Source organism: Pleurodeles waltl, unplaced genomic scaffold, assembly GCF_031143425.1.
Source record: "Pleurodeles waltl isolate 20211129_DDA unplaced genomic scaffold, aPleWal1.hap1.20221129 scaffold_58, whole genome shotgun sequence".
In the NCBI taxonomy this organism is placed as follows: domain Eukaryota; kingdom Metazoa; phylum Chordata; class Amphibia; order Caudata; family Salamandridae; genus Pleurodeles; species Pleurodeles waltl.
This window is the reverse complement of record NW_027150290.1, coordinates 1,544,029-1,569,476: the sequence shown is the minus strand read 5'-3', so window position 1 is coordinate 1,569,476 and position 25,448 is coordinate 1,544,029. Positions and strand designations below refer to the sequence as shown.

Genomic DNA, 25,448 nt, shown 5'->3' with positions numbered 1-25,448 from the left:
GCTATAGCCTCTAGATACACCTCTATTCTACTAGAAAGGGATAACTGGACCTGGCACAGGGTGTAAGTACCACTTGGTACCCACTATAAGCCAGGCCAGCCTCCTACATATAGTACAAGTGACAGGTGGTATAGTGGGAGCTTTATATGTCTCCTAGTTCAGCCTATGCTGCACTGCTATAGCTACCTATATCAGCCAAAGCTGCTAGAACACTACTACATACACTAAAAGGGGATAACTGGACCTGGTGTAAGGTGTAAGCACCATAGGTACCCACTACAAACCAGGCCTGCTTCTCACAATCAGTGCCTAAGGAAAGTATAAGGACTTATAGTTATTTGTGGTGTTTAATTGTTTTGTTTCACAGAGTTTGTATACTGTTGGCTAATCCCTAGATGACAATAGTACAGGACCATAAAGTGGAGTCAACTCTGGTAATAATCAAACAACACTAAAACACAGATGAGAGCGGATGGCCAGGCAGTCATCACCAGAACTGAGGCAACATTTTCTGGCCACACACCATCAAACATACACCCTCATTCATTGTCAGACTCATCATAATTCTAAAGCAGGACAGAACCAAACCTAACACCAAACAACACACTGACAGCCGTAGTCCAGAATGCGGACGTGGGCCTAAAAGCACTCAGAGTGGGAGACATGGGAGATATACCCACAGTTAAAAGTTGAGTACATCTGGTGCACATGGCAAAAATGTAAATAGCTACATATTGGTAAGAGTAGAGAGAAGAATCCAAATACCACAAACTTAAAATAACAGGAGAAGTGGAAATAATGCTCCCTCCACACTCCTAAGCAACCCACATTGCAAATCTTTGCACACACATAATTAATGCACCTCCACAGCCAATTATGCAGCCTCAACTGGACAGGAGATTATGACCTAAACCACTAAGGATATTGACCAAGAAACTTAACAGCATGTTTAGCTGCACAATCTTAACAACAAACAATTAGATGCAGCCTTAATTCAGGAGAAACACCTACTCCACTGTAAAGTTGATGAGTTCAAATAAAATTGGGAGAGAAGGCTAATTAATAGGTTCAGACACAGTTACACACACTCAAACAGCCTTGTGACACAGAAAATGTGGAGTGGTTATTCTAATTATGAAGCCTCTATCCCCCAAAGTACTAAAGACTTGGACAAACCCTGAGAGATGATACATGTCTGCAAAGCTCAGAACAATGGGGATGACCCTAATAGTGGGTACAGTATACCAATCTAACATACTGAACAAAACATTTCTAACACATTTCATTAGACATCTGATAGTGTTCAACAGAACAAAAACAGTGATAGATGGAGACAGGACTCTAACTTTAGATCCATTACTTGATAAGCCAGGCACCCAGACCCATTTAACAGATGGCACAGGACAGTAGATCTAGACCTTCAATCTGACTGACAATGAATTAATTTACAACAATACAAGATCCCAGGATAATACCATGTAACATATTGGACCATTCCCTAGTCCTTTACTGGGACTCTTCTCCCGAACCCTGTCCTGTTGGAGAATGCAATCCACCCAACATAGGCTCCTTGTAGAGAAGTGACTGCTGGATGCACACATATGTACCTAACTCCATGCACTTCAGCACAACTACCATCAACTACAGGCAAGACAAAATAGAGGGAGCAAATGCTGTGTGGCTCAGCTATCACAAAACGTAAAGTTGTGAGTCAGGAAAATGACTAGAGGAAGACATTAGGGCCCTCATTACGACTTTGGCGGTCTTTTCCAAAGACCGCCGTAGTCCAAAGACCGCCGAAGCTGCGGGCGACAACATACTACCAGTGCTGGCGGTATGTTTGTTGCCCTATTATGAGCTTTACACTGTGCCAGCGGACGGAAACAGCGGAAAACTCACCACAACATTGAAGCCGGCTCATAATCGAGCCGGCGGCAATGTTGAGGTGTGTCGGGTGCAGCAGCACCCGTCGCGCATTCCACTGCCCATAATTCGGGCAGTGGAATGCATGATGGGGCTGTTCCTGGGGGCCCCTGCAGTGCCCATGCAAAGTGCACAGTGGGCACAGTGTTTACTGCCATGGAAAGGCTGGCGGATGGGGACTCATAATCCCCAGGGCGGCGCTGCTTGCAGCGCCTGCCCTGGCGGATTACTGCCGCCGGGACCGCCAGTAGCCTGGCGGCAGCCTGGCGGTCCTGGCGGTATTACCGTGGCGGCTCTGCCACGGTCTTAATGTGGCGGTAAGTATCGCCAGCCTGTTGGTGGTACTACCGCCACATTAACGCAGACCGCCGGGGTCAAAATGACCCCCTAGGTCCCTAACATGAGAATTTAGTCACTAGTCCTCTGCAGATAACAGGAGATGCTTGCAGAAGGCCAAAAGTGAATATAATGAATAGCAATGCAGCTGAATACGCCCTGACAGGACTGAGACACAAGGACTATGAAGGAGGCAAGAAGGCTGGCAAGGTGCTTGTCTATCAATTAAGACAGCAGGAAGCAGTTTGCTATCTGGCCATCAAAAATAAACAGGTCAGAATAGTGACCCATCCTGAACAAATAGTTGAAGTTTTTGGGCAGTTTTCTAAGGGAAAATATGATTTGGATGCAGCAGAAGAAATAGGACTGGGGATAATTCTTTAACTCTACACAGCTACCCACATTGGGAGAGGTGAGCAGAGACCTCTTGAGTAGATGCATCAACATAGAAAAGATCAAAGAGTCAATGTTGGCACTACCGTGTGAAAATCTGCTGAGGGTTTCCCGCAAAGTTCAGACAATCCCCCTACTACTGGAAGCCTTCAGAGAATAGGGGAGTCATGATTCCTACCACTGGACACCTTCAGAGAATCAGAGGATTCAGGCTCCCTAGAGCACAAATCCAAGCATGCAATAATCACATAACTGCCAAAAGCTGACAGGAACGTGTTAGAGAATGAAAGCTATGGACCCATCATACTTAGAGATGCAGACATTTAAAACTGACCAGAGTGACTGAGCAGTCAGAAACATGACCGAGCAGGTTCAGAGCGACTATCATACACCTTCCCAAGTGGAGTTGTGCTGGCCATGTTTTCAAGAAATCATTATCAAACATTATCCCACCTTCAGTAGAACTCCTGGGACGCTCATGAAGAAGAACTCACCCTATCCTTAGATGGAGAAAAACCTCTTGACCGTGTAGAATGGGGGTGCCATTTCACAACACTTGAGATATTCAGCTTAGGAACAAACTTCATTTCAAGAGTAAAATTGTCCCACTAGATACTCACAGCATACATAAACTGCAGTTGGTTTTAATCCCGCACAGTAGAAATCAAACAGGGAAGTAGATAAGGGTGTCCACTATCACCACTGGTCTGCCTCATAGCACTAGAGCCTTTCATCAATGTACGGAGATCTACGGTAGAGCTCAAGGGGATACTTACACCCTCAGGTTCAGCCAAGTCACTCTCTGTGGCAATCTCTTGACTATTAAGCAGCCTGATGCTACCATCCCAACCCTGATGAAACCAATATACGCATTTTCCCAGTAATCTGTGGAAGAGTGAGCCACTTCCCATTTCTAAAGCATGAGCTAAAGCCTAGAGGACTTCCTCATCAAATGAGTGTGACAGGGACCGAGATATTTCAGCGTTTTCGTCAACTGAGGGATGGAGGGTAAACATGAAGGCAATCTGAGGCTATTGATGGAGAAAACAGGCAGGATTTTGAGAAGTGGTCCAATTTGCAGTAATTACTATGGGAAAGGGTGAAAGCAAAATGTTTGTCGCACCCCGATAAAATGATGTCCTTGGTTTGCTCCCCCTTATTATAGGGAAAGCCCTAATGAACCAGATAGACACAGACATAAGGAACTTCATCTGGGGGGGTGGAAACCAAGACTGAAGAGTGACAAACTGTAAATCGAAAGAAAAGCAGAGGGCTTATACCTACCACACATGAAGCTGTACATAGCTCATCACATCTCCCAACTAATATATATGGATCCCATCAGCCTGCACCCCCCCTCCACTATGGTTCTGGTTAGAAGAAGCAATACTGGGCTACAATAGAGGACTAAAGACAGATGAAAGGGCCTGCACTCCATGATCATATGGCACCAACTATTAATCCAGCAATGGCCTAGTTAGGTGGCCATTAATCAACCCTGATAAAAGGAGGTCCACTTTGGATGCACCGACTATGTCCAGCACAGTCTAGAAATCTTGCAGAGCAGCACAGAAATCATAGAGAGCACTTGTCACACAAGCCATCTGCACAGTCTAGCTAGTTGAGCAGAATGTTGAAATGATGAGTACGAGAAAATGTAGTGTTGATGTCAGGCATAGTAGTCCATACTTTAGGAGACACTTTCCTTTCAGCAGCTCAAAGTCAGCTAGAAGTCAAAGCTCGGCCCATGGCCTGATATGAACTCTCAAAGCTGTTCAAGAATTACTGACACGTCTCGCTTTGTATGGGGGTTTTCAGTGTGAAACAGTTTATTTGTTTACTTGCAGAGTAATATAGCTTGAGCCAGTATGATGCATATAATATATGAGGTGTAAAATGTATTGATGTTAGAAGCCGGTGTATACACATTATGAGATTTAAAAGATACTATAGAGGCAGATGGCAGCCTCCTCGGTGGTCTCGTTAAACAATAAAACAGGGGCTGCGGGGATATAGTCAGCAGAGTTTGTCTTCACCAACTTCAGGATGGATTCAGCCAAATACTCTTTTAGATGCAGTTCATCATTTCTTCTTGACTTGTCAAACCTTGGCCTCCATTGCAGGATTCACCTCCGTTGAGTGTAACTTGAGGGGTATCTGGCAGTCAATGTTAGTGTAATTGTATATTCCAATTATCCACTTCAGTAGAAAAGATAACATACACCACATGTTCTTGACTGAGCTTTAGGAGGGATCATCCCAAGAGGGGATGGAGATGAAGAACATGTGGGTATCCAGGTCCAGGTGCCTGCTGAGGAGAGCCCACTTCTAGGGGGTTACTGGTTTTATGTAAAACCTCAGAATGATGTCAGAGTCTGAAGGGAGTGTTACTTACACCAGTCCTGCCTCTCAGTAGGGAATGTGCAGAGTTGAAGGGACAGCTCAATAAATGCATTCCTTTTGCTCCTTGAGCACCTTGAGGGTCACGGGTGTGAATGGTGTTGGGGGTGTTTAGAAGTGGTTACTTGATGTACTTATACGGTCATTAAGTACATTCATTACTAGTACAAGTTGCCTGCCTTTCACTGTCTTGGGATCTCTTCACCAGAGGAAGCAGCTCAGACAAATGCATTTCAGTAGTCACTAATCTTATAGTTTATTTAAAAAAAAATCTTTTTCACTCAAATGGAACTTGGATCGCAAGTGCTGTGTGATTAGAAGCACTTTAGAAGGTTTTTAAGTGAGCTTTCAGTTGTACACTCTACTTTTATAGGTCACGTTAAGGTTAATTTCAGCAGCCTTTGGTCATCACTGCATGACATTACTACCCCTTCCTCGGACTGAGTCCACACTCACCATAGCCAGAATAAATGACCACAACACTCAGGACCTGAAGAAGGCAAGCAGTCTTCACCAGCATGATGGAGGCTCTGAAAAAAGAATGAAAATATTAGTTTCCTCTAGACCGGGCTTCTCCAATAGGTAGCTCTGAAGCTACCAGTATATCTCTGGGTACCCATGAGTAGCTCTCCTGTGTGCCCCCCATGGTCTCCAAACATGGAAGCTTTTGCTGGGTTGAATGAATATATATATATATATATATATATATATATATATATACATATATATATATATATATATGAAAATTAAAAAGTGTGTATTCAAGACAAAAATGTAAACTTGTCTGATGCAGTCAGTATTAAAATTCTAGTAAAATAAGTAGTTCTTACTACAGAAAAGGTTGGAGACCCCTGCTATAGACTGACCTGTTTCATTCTCTATCTCTCAGTAACCCAGGGCTCAAATGAATACTACTGTATACCCTATTTTAAAACATTTTTGTGATAGTGATAATAAACACCTGCCTTTTCTGTGTAGTATCCTGAAAGTTAAAGCAGCAATGCTCAAAAAAGAGAAGCATTTAAAAGGAGATGGGAAGGGTAAGTCCTCGAATCTGTGTAAAAAGTGCTTAATACAGAAAATTGTTTAGTAGTTACGAAGGACATGAAGCCTTAACTAGTAATAAGTCCACTAATGTTTCTTTACTGGCAGCCAAGTAACTCATAGTAGCATTTGACTCCTACTCAAGGGGAGTGGTGTGGGCTCGTAATCTGGAACTAAATATTTGTTCTCTGAAACAAAAAAATGCACATATCTCTTTCAGTCACAGAAGCAAAGATCACATTACTTACCTTGAAGTGTGAGTATTTGTAGTCAATCACTAAACTGAAACTAACATATATAGGAGAGGAATACATCGCTTTACCATGTTTTTCATCCTGACAGTCTGTAAAGATATCTACCGTTTTCTCAATTCACTCAAATGAGCAACTCAGAGCAATACAAGATCATGTTTAAAGGTTCAAAAGAAGAAGTTATCAAGAATATGCCTGGAAGGCGTCTGTGGTGTTCCGCCACGTGGAATTCTGTGGAGTGAAGAAAAAACTCTGCGAACTCCGCCTAACTCTGCGTGAGTGGGCAAAGTTGTGACTGGCCACCTGTTCGCGCTCATTGGTGCAAGTCGCGCACACTGCCATCTTGTTTTTCCTATTCTGTACATGGTGCTGGGCCTACTTTTCAATCCATACTTTATCTTAGCCATCCTTACTTTATCCAAATTAGCATCCCCAGTTTTACATTTATTATCTTTGTGTTGGTGTATTTTATGTTTTTGCCTCTTCTATTTATTTCTGTTACTTTTTTGTCCCTTCCTTAGTTTTCCTGTAACTTCCCTAACTTAATTTCTCCCTCTCTATTCCTTCTTTCCCCACTGTCTTTTTTTATATTCCACCCAGCGCCATGGCAAAACGTGGGGGACAAGGAGGCACTAATGCAGGAGATGCAGCGAACAGCACACCCTGCTGTCACCCGCCCCGCCAAGAGGTGCAACCTCGCACCATTTTTAGTGAGGAGGAGGTGATGGCACTTGTTTTTCTTTGTGCAGCACCTCCTCTCCTCCATGCTGGCAGCAGGTGGCAGGCCCGGGTGTAGGGACGGCATGAGGGAGCGTTGGCTGCTTGGGGGAGGTACACCATTGCGTCCACCGATATACTGGGTTCCGGTGCATCCAGCAGCAGCTGATGCACTGCTGGGCCAATACCCTTGACTGGGAGAGGGACCTTCTCAACCTGATGGACGTCCAGGTTACGGGGCTTGGTGAGTACTAGTAATTAATTATTACTGGGTTTGTTGTGTCCTATACTACAATGCAATTTTTTTCAACTAACATGATGCTTACACTCAGAGGTAAATTAAGATCATGTAATATAAGTTTACAAATATTATGTGATCCAATTTGATTGAGCCAGATGATCAGTGCTACCTAGTTCTGCTCGTTGCTGTAGACGCTCACTTGGTCTGACAATTTAAGAAGTTATACTGACTTCTCTGTCCGCCTGTCACTAAGATAGTGGTACTGTGCTAGTCGTAGGAAGTAACATATATCAGTGAGTTAGCGTTCTCTGTGTCTTTCTTTTTGTGTAGCTCATACTGTCTCAAGCAATCTCCCAGTGATGTGTCCGTGCATCTATGCATTGAAAAGGGAAACTGACTGTATTTGCCCATCAAAGGGGGTTGTGAATGCGCTTTGGGAAGCAAAGATCATTCGTTGCAATGCATCCGTTTTTCCAAATGTAGATTAGGACATTTGAAATAGGGCTCAGGTAAGGTGTCAGAAATCAGGAATAGGCCAACTCGATCATACAGGTAATCTGATTTTGAAAAGTAAAATGTCAATAGGTTACTGCGTCTGCCTTTGCCTGTCAAAATATTTTCTAGGAGATCAACTGTCTCACTAATCTATTGTTGTTACCTTCTTTATTTCTTACCTTGGCACCCAAGGGCAAGAAGAGGGCATTAGAGGCGGGGCCGAGGAGGGTGCCACAAGCAGTGCTGCGGCAGGTGGAAGATCCACCACCAGTGCCACGGCAGACGGCTCTGCTGGCCCCAGTAAGTTCTTCTTAATATTTATTTCTCTTTTAACCCTCCCCAATACATTCATTTTTTCAAATGCTCTTCATTCTATTCCATGTTTTTTCTTGTTATCCCACCCTGCATTATCTTTTTTTCTATATTTTGTGTTTCTGTTGCTGAGTTCCTCCTGTTTCTACACTAATCTGTAGCTGAAGCTTTCATCTGCTTAGTTATGCTGCCCCTAAGACTAAGACATGTGGGGCCAGATTTACAAGGCCCTAGCGCCACCAGAGTGTCACTTTCAGTGACGCTCCGGTGGCGCTTTTCACTGCACCATATTACAAGGAGGCGTTAAGTCACTTTTTTGTAGCTTAACGCCTCCTTGTATATATGGCCCCCCAATGCAGTTTTCTGCGTCAGAGGGGCATGCAGTGAGTGTTGCTGTGGGCGTTCCACCACAACACCCATTGCTTTTGACGCTGGCCGAGTTTTACAAGAAGGCGTAAATCTGAGGCAGCACCAAAAACAATGCCCCCAAAGTGGTGATGTTAGCATGGTGCAACGAGGAGGAATACTTTTACTCCTCCTCATTTTTTGCTCTTACTATGTGTGCTGCATTCTGCAGTACACATAGAAGGAGCAAAACCCCATGAATGGTTGTTTATGTGCAGGAAGGTGTCTCTTCCTGCACATCAACAATCATTTCAAAATGACGCTTTGGTACTTCTATGAGTGTTGCATTTTGCCAAATCGCCATTGTAGATTGTTTATGTGCAGGAAGGGACACCTTCCTGCACATAACCAATCTATCCCCTCAACACAGACACCCTTGCACTACGGTGCAAGGGTACCTGTGTTGGTGCAGGCAACTTAATTCAGTGCCGGCGCAGGGGGAAATGCAGGGGTGCGCCGTATTCCTGTAAATAAGGCGCACCCCTGTGTTTCAAAAGTGGCATAGCACAGCAAAACTATTCTTGGTGCAGCACCGCACTGCACCACTATGTCGGAAATCTGGACCTAGATTAGGTAGTCTACTGTGAAGATTGCAGAGTATGCAGACCCAAGCAAAGTCTTCTACGCTTGTTTGTAGAGAAGGCTTTCTATTTCTTGTTCAAATGACTACAAAGTAGCCAGGGTTATGGTGACCCCCCATGCTGTGTTGTATTATCCCATCAGTTTCGATGGCAGTAACAAAGACAGCCCCATTGCATTTGTCAAAAATTGCCAACTAAAACCAATCCATATGTCTTTCATTGACCAATTAATTCAACCCCTTCATTGCGCATCAGATGACTCACAGTCATCATCCTATCTCTGCCCCTCCATTATGGTTGGCTCGACTACTGGCTTTTCTAAATTGTCAACCAGGAAAATGCCCAAAGTAATATTTTAGATGGGAGAGGAGATACTGCGAACTCTAGTGCCTGGATACCCTACTGGGTGATTAGCCACACTTTAAAAATCCTGATTGATTGATTGAACTGCAGTCGAGGGTTGCATTTTATTAAAAAAAGGGGGGAGGTGTATATGGCATACAAAATGTGTAATGTTTTTTCTAGCTGCACAGATCACCAGGACGATGGGTGATGGTAAGTCACATTGCTTGTTTATTGACAATTACTAGTGTACCCGCTGTATTTGTTATGTCATGCAGATCCCACCTGTTGTGGGTTCATTTTAGTACCTTGCTTGCATGTGGGCCAGAGGATCTGGCAGCTACAGAGTGGAGGCATCCGTGGTCTGTGACAGAAAGAACCTTGGGCCCCCAGGCTGGAGACCGACACTCTGAGATGGCCGTCCGAGGCCATTGACTGTTGGAGATGTGCTGACCTGAACAATGAAGCAGCACACTGGCGAGTGGCTCAGTAGAAGGCTATCAAAAATTTACCCTGTCGCCCCACAGATGGCAGAGCCGGCAGTAGCAATGAAGCAGATGTAATGGGCCCAGAGTCAAAACAACGGGGGCTCTGATACTCACACTGGCATTGGCAACACGTAAATGGGACCACCTCCCCGGGGACTATCCCAGGAATCATTGCTGTGAGAGGGGGCTGGAGACCGCCCAGCACTGATTCCAGTGAGAGACAGCTGAAGTAAGTGGCAGCTGTGAAGCAGGAGAGAAGACCCTGAATCCGCTGTGAGGGGTAGAAAAACTTCCCAAAATCTGACCTGACATGAGAGGAGAATTCCCTGGGGGAGCGACAGTCCAACAAAGGAGTCCACATCAGAAACTGTAACTTGAATAGCTATCGCTGCACAACAGGGGGCACCCTGGACAGGCAAACGAATGTCAGTTTATTTCCGCTCTGGGATTGGTCTGACTTGAGAGACTGCAGCACTCTGTGGGATATAAGGAGGAGATCACTGCAGTGAGGGCATTGCTGTACCCAGGGAATACGCTCTAAAAAGCTGCTGCCCTGAGGGGGGGCCTCTGGGGGCGTCGGCTTCAATACCACCGTTGGGGTAATTGCTGTAGAAAAGTACTCCCTTTTTGGGATGTTATCCCCATTTTCTGCCTGATGTCAGTGTGTTTGACTGTGTTCACTGGGATCCTGCTAACCAGGACCCCAGTGATTATGCTCTCTCTCTTCTAAATTTGGTCACTGCATACTGTTAACTCAGTATTTCATCCACAATTGCCATACTAGTGCCCCCTTATAAGTCCCGAGTATACGGTACCCAGGTACCAGCGCATTGGGGCTCCAGGGGATCCCTATGGCTGCAGCATTTCTTTTGCCACCCATAGGGACCCCATGCAAAGTCTTTGGCAGGACTGCCATTGCAGACTGCGTGAAAAGGTGCAAGCACCCTTTCACTGCCATTAACACTGCACCAGGTCACTTATAAGTCAACCATATACTTTGCCTTTCATCCCTCAAGGCTGGGTGCAGAATAACTGAGTGTGAGGGCACCCCTGCACTAGCAGAGGTGCTCCCACGTTGTCCAGGGCCAATTCCCCGGACTTTGTGAGTGCGGGGACGCCATTTTAAGTGTGCACTGGACATAGGTCAATACCTATGTACAGCTTCACAATGATAACTCTGAATATGGCCATGTTTGGTATCAAACATGTAGGAATCACACCCCCATACTAACCCTGGCATTGGTTTTGTGATTCCATGCACTCTGGGGGCTCCACAGTGGACCCCCAGTACTGTCATACCAGCCTTATGGGGATTTCAGAGGCAGCCCAGCTGCTGCCCCCCCACAGACAGGTTTCTGCCCTCCTGTTACTTGATTTCATTAAGTCCAGGAAGGCAGAAAAAAGGACTTCCTTTGGGAGAGGGATGTTACACCCTCTCCCTTTGGAAAAGGTGTTAGAGGCTTGGGAGGGGTAGCCTCCCCAAGCCACTGGCTTTGCTTTGAAGGGCACATTTGGTGCCCTCCTTGCATAAACCAGTCTACACCGGTCCTGGGACCCCCAGTCCCTGCTCTGGCATGAAACTAGACAAAGGAAAGGGGAGTGACCCCAGGGGTGGGGCTCAGAGCTCCTCCAGAGTTTTCCTGGGTTCTGCCATCTTGATTTACAGATGGGTTGGACACTCTGGGAGCATCTGAGTGGCCAGGCAAGACAGGTGACGTCAGAGCCCTCTCCTGATAGGTGGACACTCACTTCACTGTTCACTCCTCCTCTCAGGGCTACTTAGGGACTCTCTGCTGGCTGTTTCATCATATTCGGATTGCAAGACTCCAGCAGGAATCCTCTGCATCCTCACTTCAACTTCTGACCCGAAGAAACTGCATCTGGAACCTCCAGGAACTCTACAAACTACAACAAAGAAGCAAGAAGCCTTCTGCAAAATTGTATCTCCAGCTCCTGCCAGCAACTGCAACAACTTCCCAGTTGTGCATCCTCAGAGGACAGACAGTATTCAGCCTGCACAGGAAGAGCAAAGGAATCTCCCTTGGGGTTGAAGGAGTCACCCCCCTCCTTCAGCAGGCACCCTCTGCATTGACAACCAGTAGATTGGACCCCTTCTCCAGTGGAGCTGAGTGGATCCTGCAACATGGGTGATGGACAGAAGTGTTCCAGACAGTCCCCTTGTCCAGCAGCGTGAGTTTGGTGTAGGTAAGAGCTTGTCTTCCTACTCCATGCAGCTACCCCGTGCACCATGTGTTTTGCAGCTACAAAGGCTTATTTGCACCTTTGCACAAAGTCTCAAGTGCATATGCAAGCCTGAGCCCCCAGCATACTATCCTGTGACTTACAGCTCTCTGAGTGGACCGATGGTGATGTGGAAATCTTTGTTGTGTTGCTGCATGGGCTCCGTTTGCAAATCCTGTGTCCCCTTCCTGTGGGACTCCTGAGTGGGCTGCCTGGTCCATTGTGGGCTCTCTAGAATGTCTAGAGCCCCCTTCCACTCCCCCACATGGGTAGAGTCCACCTGGTCTTTCCTGGGCTCAGGCAGTGCCATTTTGTCTTAACCGCGAGCTTCCTGTGTGACACAGGACATTGGTCGACTTCAGCAACGCAAAAGAGACTGCAATACTCCATCTGTCGTGTGACATCACCTGCACCAGCCAGGAACCTGAAGTCATCTTCTTTGGTGCAATCCTTACTGTTCTTCTCCACCGGTTTTTCCACTTTTGCACCGTCTCCTAGGAAATCCAGGGCTCCTGCCCTTCCTGGGGTCTTGTGTGTTTCTTGGACTTGGTCCCCTTTTTTTACAGGTCCTCAGGTCCAGAAATCCACTGTCGGTGTCATGCAGTCCCTCTTAATTTTTGCACAATCGTGATTGTCGTTTTTATGTTTCTAAGAGTAAAGTTCCCTCACTTTACTCCTACTTTTCTGGGGCCTGGGGTTTCTGTGATTATATCTGTGTACTATTGTATATAATAAGTATATTACTTACCTCCTAAGGGAGTATAGTCTCTGATGGTATGTTTGGTATTTGTGTCACCATAAATAAATACTTTATTTTTGCAACACTGAGTAATCTCTTTTATGTGCATAAGTGCTGTGTGACTACAGTGTGTATGAGCTTTGCATGTCTCCTAGTTTAGCATTGGCTACTCATCCACTCTACCACTAGAGAGCCTGGCTTCTAGAACACTGTCTACACTACACTATTAAGGGCTAACTGGACCTGGTATAAGGTGCAAGTACCTGTGGTACCCACTACAAACCAGGCCAGCTTCAATACCACCGTTGGGGTAATTGCACACTGGACCCAGACTGATTCCTTCTCCACAGAAGGAGGTCACTACATGGTGGAGTGGTTGAACAGTAACTGTGCAATACATGTAAGAAGCAGAGAAAGCAACCAGCCACTGGAGAGAGCTTCCATGGAAGGGAGGGTGGCAGCTACACTAGGAGACAGGAGTCAGCCTAAAGCTTTGGGGCATGAGCATGATTCTAGGCAGAAAGGGGGCTGGTCGGATGTTGAAATGCGAATGAGGAATACTCCATGCTCAGATCTAGACTGGAGTAACACTTAGGGATCTTCAACATATCACCTCATACAGGGATTGAGGTGGTGACTCCTGGGTAAGCGAGGGCCCTGTACTGCACCCATGCCCTGGGCTCGAACTTTAATGCAGACTGAGGATGAAAGGGTTCACTCAGTTGCAACAATGGGCAAGCTGCGCACTGCGAAAGGAGGACCCCCAGATGCAAGAGTGGAGGCCACCGGGGACGGCTGGCCCGAACAGACGGAGGAGCACACGTCCCTGGCTGCAAACACGGTAACTATTTTGGAGGCCATTAAAGACACAAAGACTTCCTTGGAAATGCAGATTGCTGCAGAGGTGAGTGAAGAGGGACTACTGAGGGATGATAACAAAAGTCTGGCTGACTGAGTTAAAGAGACAGAGACCAGCTGTGGATCACCATGCCAGATGTGAAGGAGTTTACACTGAAATGTACTGCCATGGAAGACTCAGAGGGTAGGTCCAGTCATCAAAATGTCAGGCTAGTCAGGGTACCCGAAAGAAACGGAGGGACCAAACACGGAGCTAGTCGTGGAAGAGTAGTTAAAAAACTGTTTTGGTGGAAAATCTCTCTAGCTTCTTCTCTGTAGAACAACCACATAGAATCCCAGTGTCATGGATTCATTTTAGTGCCTTTCTTTGGCACGTGTATTTTAGCTTAGCTTAGGCCAGATAATAGGTTCTATTCTCATTTATTATTTTAGAATAGATTGCTGTTAGTGTGGATGATTTATTTTTCCTAATCAGCTGTTATTTTGCGAGAGCGTTGTTATTAATATTGCGCACAACATGTTCTCATCATGTTCCTGGCCCAAGGTTGACAGGGAACAGTACAGGACCAACACAAGATAATGTTTGGTGTTGCCACCACAAGAGCACGCACACAGTCTAACACTTAGGCACATGCCCACATCATCCCTATTTCACAGAACAAAACACGTTTTCCTATAACAAACACCATGTGGGCCAAAAGGGGCTGAGAGGGGTAATTCCGACCAGGATATCCAATTATGCTGCATGCCATTTTACAACTGACCTCAGCCTTGTCTCTGCCAGCCAGCTAAGGAGACGTTCATTCTAAGGTAATGGGGTGGGTGCTCCTCTCATGGACTATGTATGCATAGATTGGCCTATCACCGCTGTGGTCTCGCTAGAAGCTAGACGCTAGGCATTACGTAAGAATTCTACAGACATGTTTATTGCAATATGTTGGGATTGTTCATCTTTTTCTAATTAAGCATCACAATAGTTAATGTTGTTATGCCTCATTATCCTAATAATTGCAGCTCATATATTTTATCATAGATTAGTCTTTTCAATAGATGTATTGAAAACCATCCTCCATCTCTTCATTGCCTCTGTGTGTGTATGAGATCTTTGCTGTAAGATTTGTTGTAAGATCTGTCACCACCATTTCCCTGAAAGATCATTTGAGTGTCATGCGATAGGCTGCCACAAGTCACCTTTTCTTTTTGGACTGAATGAGGTGCTACTAGCAAGCGAGAAGGGTTGGGTTAACAAACGCCAACTGCTGTGGGAATGACTCAGTCGCCCACAAGTGGTGGCGCTGCCGCCCTGAATCCAGCAGTCTCATTCGAACAAGAGCCCTACTACACACCCGTCCACCACCATCCATGACCTCCCTGCCCATGACACTTTGCGAGTCATGATGATGATGATGACCCCTCCCAACTGCGACATGGTACAATCAGGTACTGCAGTGTTAGCTGTGCAATGTGCGTCTGCTTCTTTTAATGCAGCATTTACAAAGCTTTCAATGGATTGCAAACCAAAAAAACAAGGTGTCTTTCTTTTCCCTCTCAGTGCCCACTCAGTCATCCCCCTTAGTACTGCACTCCTTTATACGTTCCTAAGTTCTGTCCACATTTAAATAATCTGCGTGAGGGCGAGGCCAGGGAGTAAAGCGGGATTAAGTGTCTGTGATTTCCTGTTTTGCGTATGGGATACTCTGTGACGAATGTGACCAATACAATCTATATATCCCATTCCTTTCCCTATATTGCAGAGCATCATTTATCCCACCATCCACTTACGTCAGACAGGATATCTATTATTCCCATGTTACACATGACATATGTGACATATAATCATCACCTGCCTTTTTAGAGCCGGGCAGAATTGAAAGGTTTTTGGAAAAGAGCAGGGCCATTGGAATTCAAAATAATTTTTTGTTCATTGCCGCTGCCCCATCTGCAGACTGCAGAGCGTAGCACATTTGTACCCGATGTGTTAGCTAGCACGCTTCCAGTCATTTAGCACAACAAGAATAGAATACTTGTACTCCATAGTGGATGATGTCTTACTCATTAAACAGAGTTCTTTTTAATTTTTTCCACAAAAAGTTTCTGTGTGTTTTAATTTTTTAGGAAATCCTTTACCAGAAAACAAATCACTCTTTTTTGGTTAATCTTAAACTGTCTCATTTTAGCCATTCAATGGTTTTATGTGAGGCATGTGTTGTTAAAATGATGTCCCTCCCTGTGACTGACTTTCCTAATCATCACATCAAAAATTCCAATGGCCCTAGGGGGCCAGCAGCAATGTACTTATATTGTGCCACTATGCAGTTTAAAAAACAAGCGTTTGCAATGAACATTCTTTACAATTTGTCTTTTTTCTTTCTTGATATACCTACTCCTGCTAGTATATCACCACCACCGACCTGGCAGGAGATCGTGGCCTGGCTCTGCCGGCAGAGGGTGGAGGCCACCAGGGCACATTGGCTGGTGGACAAAGAGAAGAAGTAGAGTTCCTCCTTGAAGTTGGTCAGCTAACACACTTGGGGGCATATTTATTCTTTTTCACGCAAAACTGCGCTAACGCAGTTTTGCGAGAAAGTATACCGCCGGCTAGCGTCATTCCTGGACGCCAGCCGGGGGGGATTTTTATGGAATGATGCTAGCCAGTGGTAAGGTCCGGTTAGCGTCAAAATAAATGCTGCTAACTGGGTGGGGGAGGCGTAGGGGAAACAGGAGGTTGTTACGTCAAAGAATGGTGCTAGTCAGGTTAGGGTCCGAAAATGACTGTAACCTGACTAGCGTCATTCTTTGACCCACAACCCCCTTGGACATGACTCCTGTCTAAGTAAAGACAGGAGTCATGCCCCACAGCCCAATGGTCATGGCCATTGGGCCCAGTGCCTTGTAGGGGGGCCCAAGTTAGGCCCCACTATGGCACTTAAAAAAAAATATTGTAAATACTTACCTCTACTTACCTGTACTTACCTGGGATGGGTTCCCCCATCCTCTGGTGTCCTCCTGGTGTGGTGGGGGTGTCCCTGGGGCTAGGAAGGGCACCTGTGGGCTCTTTCCATGGCGCACAGGTCCCCTAATGCCTGCCTTGACCCAAGCCTTAAATAATGGCGCTAAGCAAGCTCAGCACCATTATTTAAGGCCCCCACCCTGTGTGTGATAATGGCACGAAGGGATAAATATAGCACTAAGGCCATAGCAGCATTTTTTGCCCGGGAATGCCTACCTTGTATCTCATTGACACAAGGTAGTTTCCTGCAAACAAAAAATGTCGCAAACTCTCTAACTTTGGCGCTAGACGTGTTTAGCACCATAGTATGAATATGGAGTCCAGTTTGCGATGAATTAGCATAAAAAAATTACGCTAATTTGCAAACCGAGAATAAATATGCCCCTTAATTCTGACCAATCATCTTCCTCTTCCTGTGCCGTTTCAGCAACGGTGTAATCAGGTGGTACGAAATCTTGGTTCATTTTCATCATGGTCCATCTCTACATGTTTTGAGGTCATTCTCACTCTAACAACTGTGCCAGCTGCACTGTAAAAATGCTCAGCAGACACACTGGTGACAGGACAAGCCAGATACTTTATTGCCAGCCTGCTGATCTCTTCCCATACCAATACATCAATGGGTTTGATCCACATAGACCTCTTGTGGGTTATCCAGATACACCTGAAACACCATCTGAATGGTCATTGGTGCTGCCAAAGTAGAGGTTGGGTCTGATTCTTCTGTTGCTGTCGGTGTCCTTGTTGCTGGTATTGGCTGCTGTGAGACAAGACTGCCCTCTCTGGAAGTTGAAGATGGCACCCCAGAACTGGTGAGTGGGACTCTAAGGGCCTGATTATGAGTTTGGCAGTCCCAACGTGGGTTGCGGGGAGGACACCACCACCATGGTGGTGGCGTCCCCCAGCTCTATTACAATGTTTCCATTGGTCTGACCAGGCTGACTGGTGGAAACATTGAAATAGAGAGTTCCCGCTGGTCTGACTGGCGGGAACTGTGCTACGGGATAGCACTCGGCTCCCTTAAAGAAGCCAAGTGATATCTTGTAGCACAGAGGGGGCCGTTGTAGGAAAGTACCATCTTGCCTGGCATGTTACCCCCATATTTCACTGTATATATGTTCTTTTAGTCTATGTGTCACTGGGACCCTGCCAGACAGGGCCCCAGTGCTCATAAGTATGTGCCCCGTATGTGTTCCCTGTGTGATGACTAACTGTCTCACTGAGGCTCTGCTAACCAGAACCTCAGTGGTTATGCTCTCTCTACTTTCCAAATTGTCACTAACAGGCTAGTGACCAATTTCACCAATTCACATTGGCATACTGGAACACCCTTATAATTCCCTAGTATATGGTACTATGGTACCCAGGGTATTGGGGTTCCAGGAGATCCCTATTGGCTGCAGCATTTCTTTTGCCACCCATAGGGAGATCTGACTATTCTTGCACAGGCCTCCCAGTGCAGCCTGAGTGAAATAACATCCACGTTATTTCACAGACATTTACCACTGCACTTAAGTAACTTATAAGTCACCTATACGTCTAACCTTCACCTGGTAAAGGTTGGGTGCAAAGTTACTTAGTGTTTGGGCACCCTGGCACTAGCCAAAGTGCCCCTACATTGTTCAGGGCAAATTCCCCGGACTTTGTGAGTGCGGGGACATCATTACACGCGTGCACTATACATAGGTCACTACCTATGTATAGCGTCACAATGGTAACTCCGAACATGGCCATGTAACATGCCTAACATCATGGAATTGTCACCCCAATGGCATTCTGGCATTGGGGAGACAATTCCATGATCCCCGAGCCTCTAGCACAGAACCTGAGTACTGCCAAACTGTCTTTCCGGGGTCTCCACTGCAGCTGCTGCTGCTGCCAACCCCTCAGACAGGTTTCTGCCCTCCTGGGGTCCAGGCAGCCCTGGCCCAGGAAGGCAGAACAAAGGATTTCCTCTGAGAGAGGGTGTGACAGCCTCTCCCTTTGGAAATAGGTGTGATGGCTGGGGAGGAGTAGCCTCCCACAGCCTCTGGAAATGCTTTGATGGGCACAGATGGTGCCCATCTCTGCATAAGCCAGTCTGCACCGGTTTAGGGATCCCCCAGCCCTGCTCTGGCACGAAACTGGACAAAGGAAAGAGGAGTGACCACTCCCCTGACCTGCACCTCCCAGGGAAGGTATCCAGAGCTCCTCCAGTGTGCCCCAGACCTCTGCCATCTTGGAAACAGAGGTGTTGCTGGCACACTGGACTGCTCTGAGTGGCCAGTGCCAGCAGGTGACGTCAGAGACTCCTTCTGATAGGCTTTTACCTCTGTTAGTAGCCAATCCTCCTTCCTAGGTAGCCAAACCTCCTTTTTCTGGCTATTTAGGGTCTCTGCTTTGGGGACTTCTTCAGATACCGAATGCAAGAGCTCACCAGAGTTCCTCTGCATCTCCCTCTTCACCTTCTGCCAAAGGATCGACCGCTGACTGCTCAGGACGCCTGCAAAACCGCAACAAAGTAGCAAAGGTGACTACTGCAACCTTGTATCACTTCATCCTGCCGGCTTTCTCGCCTGTTTCCTGGTGGTGCATGCTCTGGGGGTAGCCTGCCTCCTTCTTGCACCAGGAGCTCTGAAGAAATCTCCCATGGGTCGATGGAATCTTCCCCCTGCAACCACAGGCAACAAAAGGCTGCATCACCGGTCCTTTGGGTCCCCTCTCAGCACGACGAGCGTGGTCCCTGGAACTCAGCAACTCTGTCCAAGTGACTCCAGAATGGTATTGGGGTGACAATTCAATGATCTTAGACATGTTACATGGCCATGTTCGGAGTTACCATTGTGACGCCATACATAGGTAGTGACCAATATATAGTGCACATGTGTAATGGTGTCCCCGCACTCACAAAGTCCGGGGAATTTGCCCTGAACGATGTGGGGGCACCTTGGCTAGTGCCAGAGTGCCCCCACACTAAGTAACTTGGCACCCAACCTTCACTAGCTGAAGGTTAGACATATATGTGACTTATAAGTTACCTATGTGCAGTAAAAAATGGCTGTGAAATAACGTGGACGTTATTTCACTCAGGCTGCAGTGGCAGGCCTGTGTAAGAATTGTCTGAACTCCCTATGGGTGGCAAAAGAAATGCTGCAGCCCATAGGGATCTCCTGGAACCCCAATACCCTGGGTACCTCAGTACCATATACCAGGGAATTATATGGGTGTACCAGTGTGCCAATGAGAATTGGCAAATTTAGTCACTAGCCTGCAGTGACAAATCTATAAAGCAGAGAGAGCATAAACACTGAGGTTCTGGTTAGCAGAGCCTCAGTGATACAGTTAGGCACCACACAGGGAACACATAAAGGCCACAAACATATGAGCACTGGCGTCCTGGCTATCAGGATCCCAGTGACACATATCAAACACACTGACAACATAGGGTCTTCACTATGAGCACTGGGCCCTGGCTAGCAGGATCCCAGTGAGACAGTAAAAACACCCTGACATATACTCACAAACAGGCCAAAAGCAGGGGTAACAAGGCTAGAAAGAGGCTGCCTTCCTACACTGTGCCATTGTGAGGTAGCTGAGGCAGGTGATTCTGATGCACTGCTGGGAACAGGGCTGCTTTGCATTAGGATGTCACCCTCTTCTTTCTCATCATCACCTCCCTCTGTGAACAGACTTGTAGCTGATGTTTCCCGGCTCACCTACCTAGGCTTACCTCGACGAACACCTGTCTGGCAAATGAAGCATATTGTAGTGTTCTCCTCAGGTTTGCTAGTCATAAAAAAGACTCAAACTGGAGAGAAGTAGTTTCTTAGTGGGCCACTGCCAATGCCTGAAGAAGAACTGGAAGTAGGTACTGTATTTGTGTCGTCGGTTGCCTCTTTGTAGTGAATACTTCTACTGAGGTAGGATTTGATGCCGGTGTCGGCTGGGGCCTTACAAATGTGGGAGCTGGCGGTGCTGCCTGTGCCACATCCCTAGGAACAGTTTGGATAGTAATGTCGTGCTCCTCTGTGCCAGATTCCACAGTGACTGGCTCGTCATCGTATTCCTCCTCATCATCCCCTTTTATTATTGTAAGGCTTTCAGGAACTTTTCTTTTCCCTTGTCTCTCCTGTTTTTTTCCAGACTCTGCCGGAGTCCACTCCATGTCCCTATCAGCATCATCAGAAGTGGTGCTTGGAAAAGATGGTGGAGTAGTCCCCTTCCTTTTCCTTGCTAGAGATCTGGGAGCCAATGATTCTAAAAGAGGAGGTTCTTGCGCGGCAGGAAACTTGACCCATTTCGTAGCGCCATGCGGGCATCAAATTTATACTTTGACGCACGGCGGCGCAATCACCAGGTAGGAGTCATTGTTTTTTACGCACATCGCGGCGTCATGTCGTAAAGGAAAAGACGTTAACGTGGCGTAAATGACTGTGGGTCGATTTACGACACCGCAACCTGGATATGCGCCGTTTTTTTCGATGCAATAGCGTCAAAAATACCAGCGAACACTGCCATTTCAGCAGAGGAGAGCCAAAATGGATCCCAGATGCCACTACAGACCCCAGGAAGATGACAACGGACCAGGACCCAGCCAGGACGATCCATACAAGAACCAGGACATACATAGAAAAAAAAAGAAAGTGTCGCTTCAGTGCAGAGGAGCAGGAAATCCTTGTTAAAGAGGTGACAGAACACCAGCACCAACTGTTTATCACCTCTAAGTTGCCAATCAATAGGAGAGAGGCCATATGGCAACACATTGTTGACAAGATCAACAGTGTGGCAGAAGTACGCAGGACAGTCACCGAGTGTAAGAAACGCTGGCATGACTGCAAACATAGGACAAAGTAAAAAATGGCCAGGAACAGGAAGGCTGCACTGCAGACTGGAGGTGGGAGTCCAGCACACCAGGAGGCCCTGGACCACATGGAGGAGATGGTCGCAGCCGTCATCCCTGAGGAGATCGTCACAGGGATTCAAGGACAGGACAGCACAGACTACCACGAGACAACGTACATGCAGGGTAAGTCGCATGGGTAATTAAAGTGCAATAATGTCAACTGTGAGCAGGCGGGGGAAATACCTACTACACATTGCATGTAAGTCATCATATACATGGAGTGGCATGGGTAAAGGAGTACTGCAGTGGGGCATGGCCTGCAGAAACTGGGGCACAACATTACACTACATCAACAACAGTCCCATGGGGGCATGCTGTCATGCCAACAATGGAGCAAAGGGAAAGCCTCGACAGGAGGGAAGGCCACTACGTCAAACTTACATCCTGGCACTCGTCAGCCAACATATCTCCCACATTAACTAGGGCCCTATCAGCAATCCTCTAGCCAAAACAACAACTGCAATGTAACTGCAACAACAGTTGCCACTACCACCTCTGATCTGTGTGCAGCTATAGTAGCCAATGGCAGTAACCTCCCCATGGAACATACATACCTAAATTAGGAGGTGAGGATGACATCTGCAACAATCTCCTGAAACAAGACAAAGACCCCAGTACACTCAAATGTCAATGCCCATAGTTGCCGCAAACATCAGCCAATGTAAACAGCAATAGGAGCGACACAGCACTAAGGACACACCCATGCTGCATATGTCAGGGTCCATCCTGTGCCTGGCAAACAAGGCAACATCACAAAAGTCATACTGCTCAGACAACAGCATTGAGGAGGGGACACATGGAACTGGTCACTGAAATACACCTGCACAGTCAGAGGGGGAAATAGGACACTGATACGATAATTAGGGCAATCCAATGTAACACACATTACCCAACATCAGCAGGACACATTAACAATATCAACATCCATATCACATCATAACATTGCCATGCATAGGATATGCCACATGTCAATTAAATTTAAGTCAATGTGAACAATCAGGGATTGGGGCAGGTCCTGAGAGGCAATTGTGCTGCCAGGACCATCAGAACACCCACAGCCAGTGAAAGGTCTCACCATGAGAATGGATATACACGGAGGGTCGAGTAGGACAAAAAGGTGGCTATTCTCTATTTGGTATAAAGCAACACCTAGAGGCAATTAGGCAGACAAGTCTGATAACTCAATATCATACATGTGACACACAGGTGGGCCATAGGCCTGTAACAATGCCCATATGAAGGACAGCAGATACCAATACCAAACAAGATCACAAAGTGAATTCATCAAAAGGCAGGCATGTTACGTCAAAATTGTCACAACACAGACACACTAATTGTACCCTGTTTCATTGCAGAGGAACATGGATCTCCTGCTGATATGCCTGTCCCAGATTTCCCTGACGACATGGATAACGAGCCCATAAACATTCCCCAGGAGACCATCCAAAAGGTCCTAGAAACCCTCCAGACCCCACCTTCAGTCACAAGGAGGAGCACAGAACAAGCAGCCATCACAGAAGAACCACCCACCACCCCAATTGCAAGACCTGCCAGCTCCTATACAGCTGAGGGCTCTGACGACACTGGCACCAGCTTTGAAAGAACTGTAGTTGGAGTACAGCAGGAGCTGGCCAAGGAGGTGCGAGTGGGGATGCAAAATATGGGAGCCAGCCTTGAGGGGGTGCGCTCGTGCATGATGTCATCTGCAGATCAGGCAGCAGCTATGCAAGCCCTAACATCCTTACCGCAAGGACTACAAGAAACTGTAAAGGAATTCACCACTGCAGTAAGGGAGTTGCCACAACACCTCGCACCCCAAACTTTCCACTGCATGCACGAATGCAATCATGACTCCCTCAGGGCCGACCTGGCTGTCTACCATCGTGATGTGGCTGCTATTCTCAAAAACCAGCAGGCCCTCCTTGCTGCAGTACTGCCCTTAAGAACTTCACACGGAGCAGCCACCGGGATGTCTGACTCCACGTCTTCTAACACTGAGGTGTGTGTTGCCCCTTCACAACCAACAACAACAAGGACGAAGCAGGCAACACACACATCAGAAGATGAAGACATGGAACAGATCACATTCACAAGGAAGAGTACCCGGAAGCACTAGTTCCTGCACCATGGCCTACTTCGACCAAGGTCCTACGTATTGTCAAATGCCAGTCTCATGTACTGTACTCAATGACTGTTCTGCTAACCACTGTATAACTTGTCAGCATCGCCAGTGAATGTCTCTCTCCTACCAATTGGCAAATCCTGTCCCTCTGCACTGTCGGTTACATCACCCCAGCATGTCAGGAGCATTATCCACCCCCCTTCTGTAGGATCACCATGTAAGATTTCACTAGAATGGACTCAGCAAACATGGACAATGTACATATTGCACTACAGCACCTACCAATAAATAGCACTTGCACACCAAATATGTCTCTGTGTAGTTTGACAGATCAACTGTGCAGTAGATAACACAAAAGTGCCTGTGTGACAACCATGTAGCTTGTCAATACAACTGTCCTGACATCATGTAGTCAGATACATCTGTGCAGTGGCCAGGATTGCATCATAGCCTGCCCATCCTGAGGAGAATAACTGATGAAGGGAGAAACCACACACAATCATGCTGTGTTGGACAGAATAATGCTTCATCAAGAGAAATCAAAGTCAACTAATGGTGGCTGATAAATGTTGTCACCATGCAATACTAATACATTGAATTATGCAGTCTAATCTAAGCAAACACAACTAAATACAGCATCAATCAACCTTTCTGAGTAAACTTCCAAATAGGTAATCATGCTGATTTTTTGCACAAATGATCTATGTCAGTAATGAAGACAAGAAGACAAGAGTGTTAACCAGACCTCATCTTCAAAGATGTCCCTGAACATCACACTGCAGTCCGACCTACAAAATTCCCCACAATACCATGTCTGGAAGCACACTTTGTGATGTAGAAAACATACTCATCGACACAAATCCTTTGTGATCCATGTAAACTCCAAATGGTGGTTCTATCAAATGGTGGATACTTACCAAGTTGGCACAGGGGTAGCTGCCATTTTAAACCTCTGTTTTCTTTGGTTTGTAGCATAGGACACAAATGTCATAGAACAACAATCACCTACACTGATGGCAAGGCCATGATCAAGTAGCACTTAACACATAATGCAAAGGGTTAACTATATATTTCTTCATAAGTAATCACACCAGAGACAACTAAGGGAAAAATCATACCTACACTAATCTAACCTGACTACTCCTTACCCACAACTGTCCCTAACTAACGTAAGCTAAACTTACTCTACACATATAACGAATCGATCTAAACATCAACCCCCCACCCACCATTATGAGACAGGACACATGCAGGACAACACATACTAACCTGCACACAGACTATACTATCCTAAACAATCATATTATTTTTGTATATATATATTTTTTTCTAAACACACAGGAACCCCAACATTGACATACACCCACCCACCCACACACTTAATAATAAAAAGTAGAAAGAATAAGGACCCCCCACCCTCCTCCCTAACACTAACTAAGCTAACAACCTATGATAACCTAACACTAATCCCCCAAGCCCACTAATCATGATAACAAGGAAAGAGGAGGGAGGGGAATAATGTAAATTGACCATATCAGTTCTAGAGGTTGGCCCTCCGGAGGGTCCGTCTGATAGACCTGACCCGCTTCTTGATGTAGGCCACATCCTGGCTCAGCTTGTCCACCTTCCTCATAAATTTGTCCATTTTGCGTTCCAAAGCCTGGAATG

General features: G+C 46.3%; 1 protein-coding gene across 1 annotated transcript in view; it reads right to left on the bottom strand.

Annotated features, from left to right (window-relative positions):
- The window catches only part of LOC138278788 (deleted in malignant brain tumors 1 protein-like), a 324,469-nt gene that overhangs the window by 274,310 nt on the left and 24,711 nt on the right, over positions 1–25,448 (bottom strand). The window contains exon 2 of the mRNA XM_069219306.1: positions 5,509–5,582. Coding sequence (XP_069075407.1) covers positions 5,509–5,572 — 64 coding nt within the window. The 5' untranslated portion in view covers positions 5,573–5,582. The remainder of the gene's footprint in view (positions 1–5,508; positions 5,583–25,448) is intronic.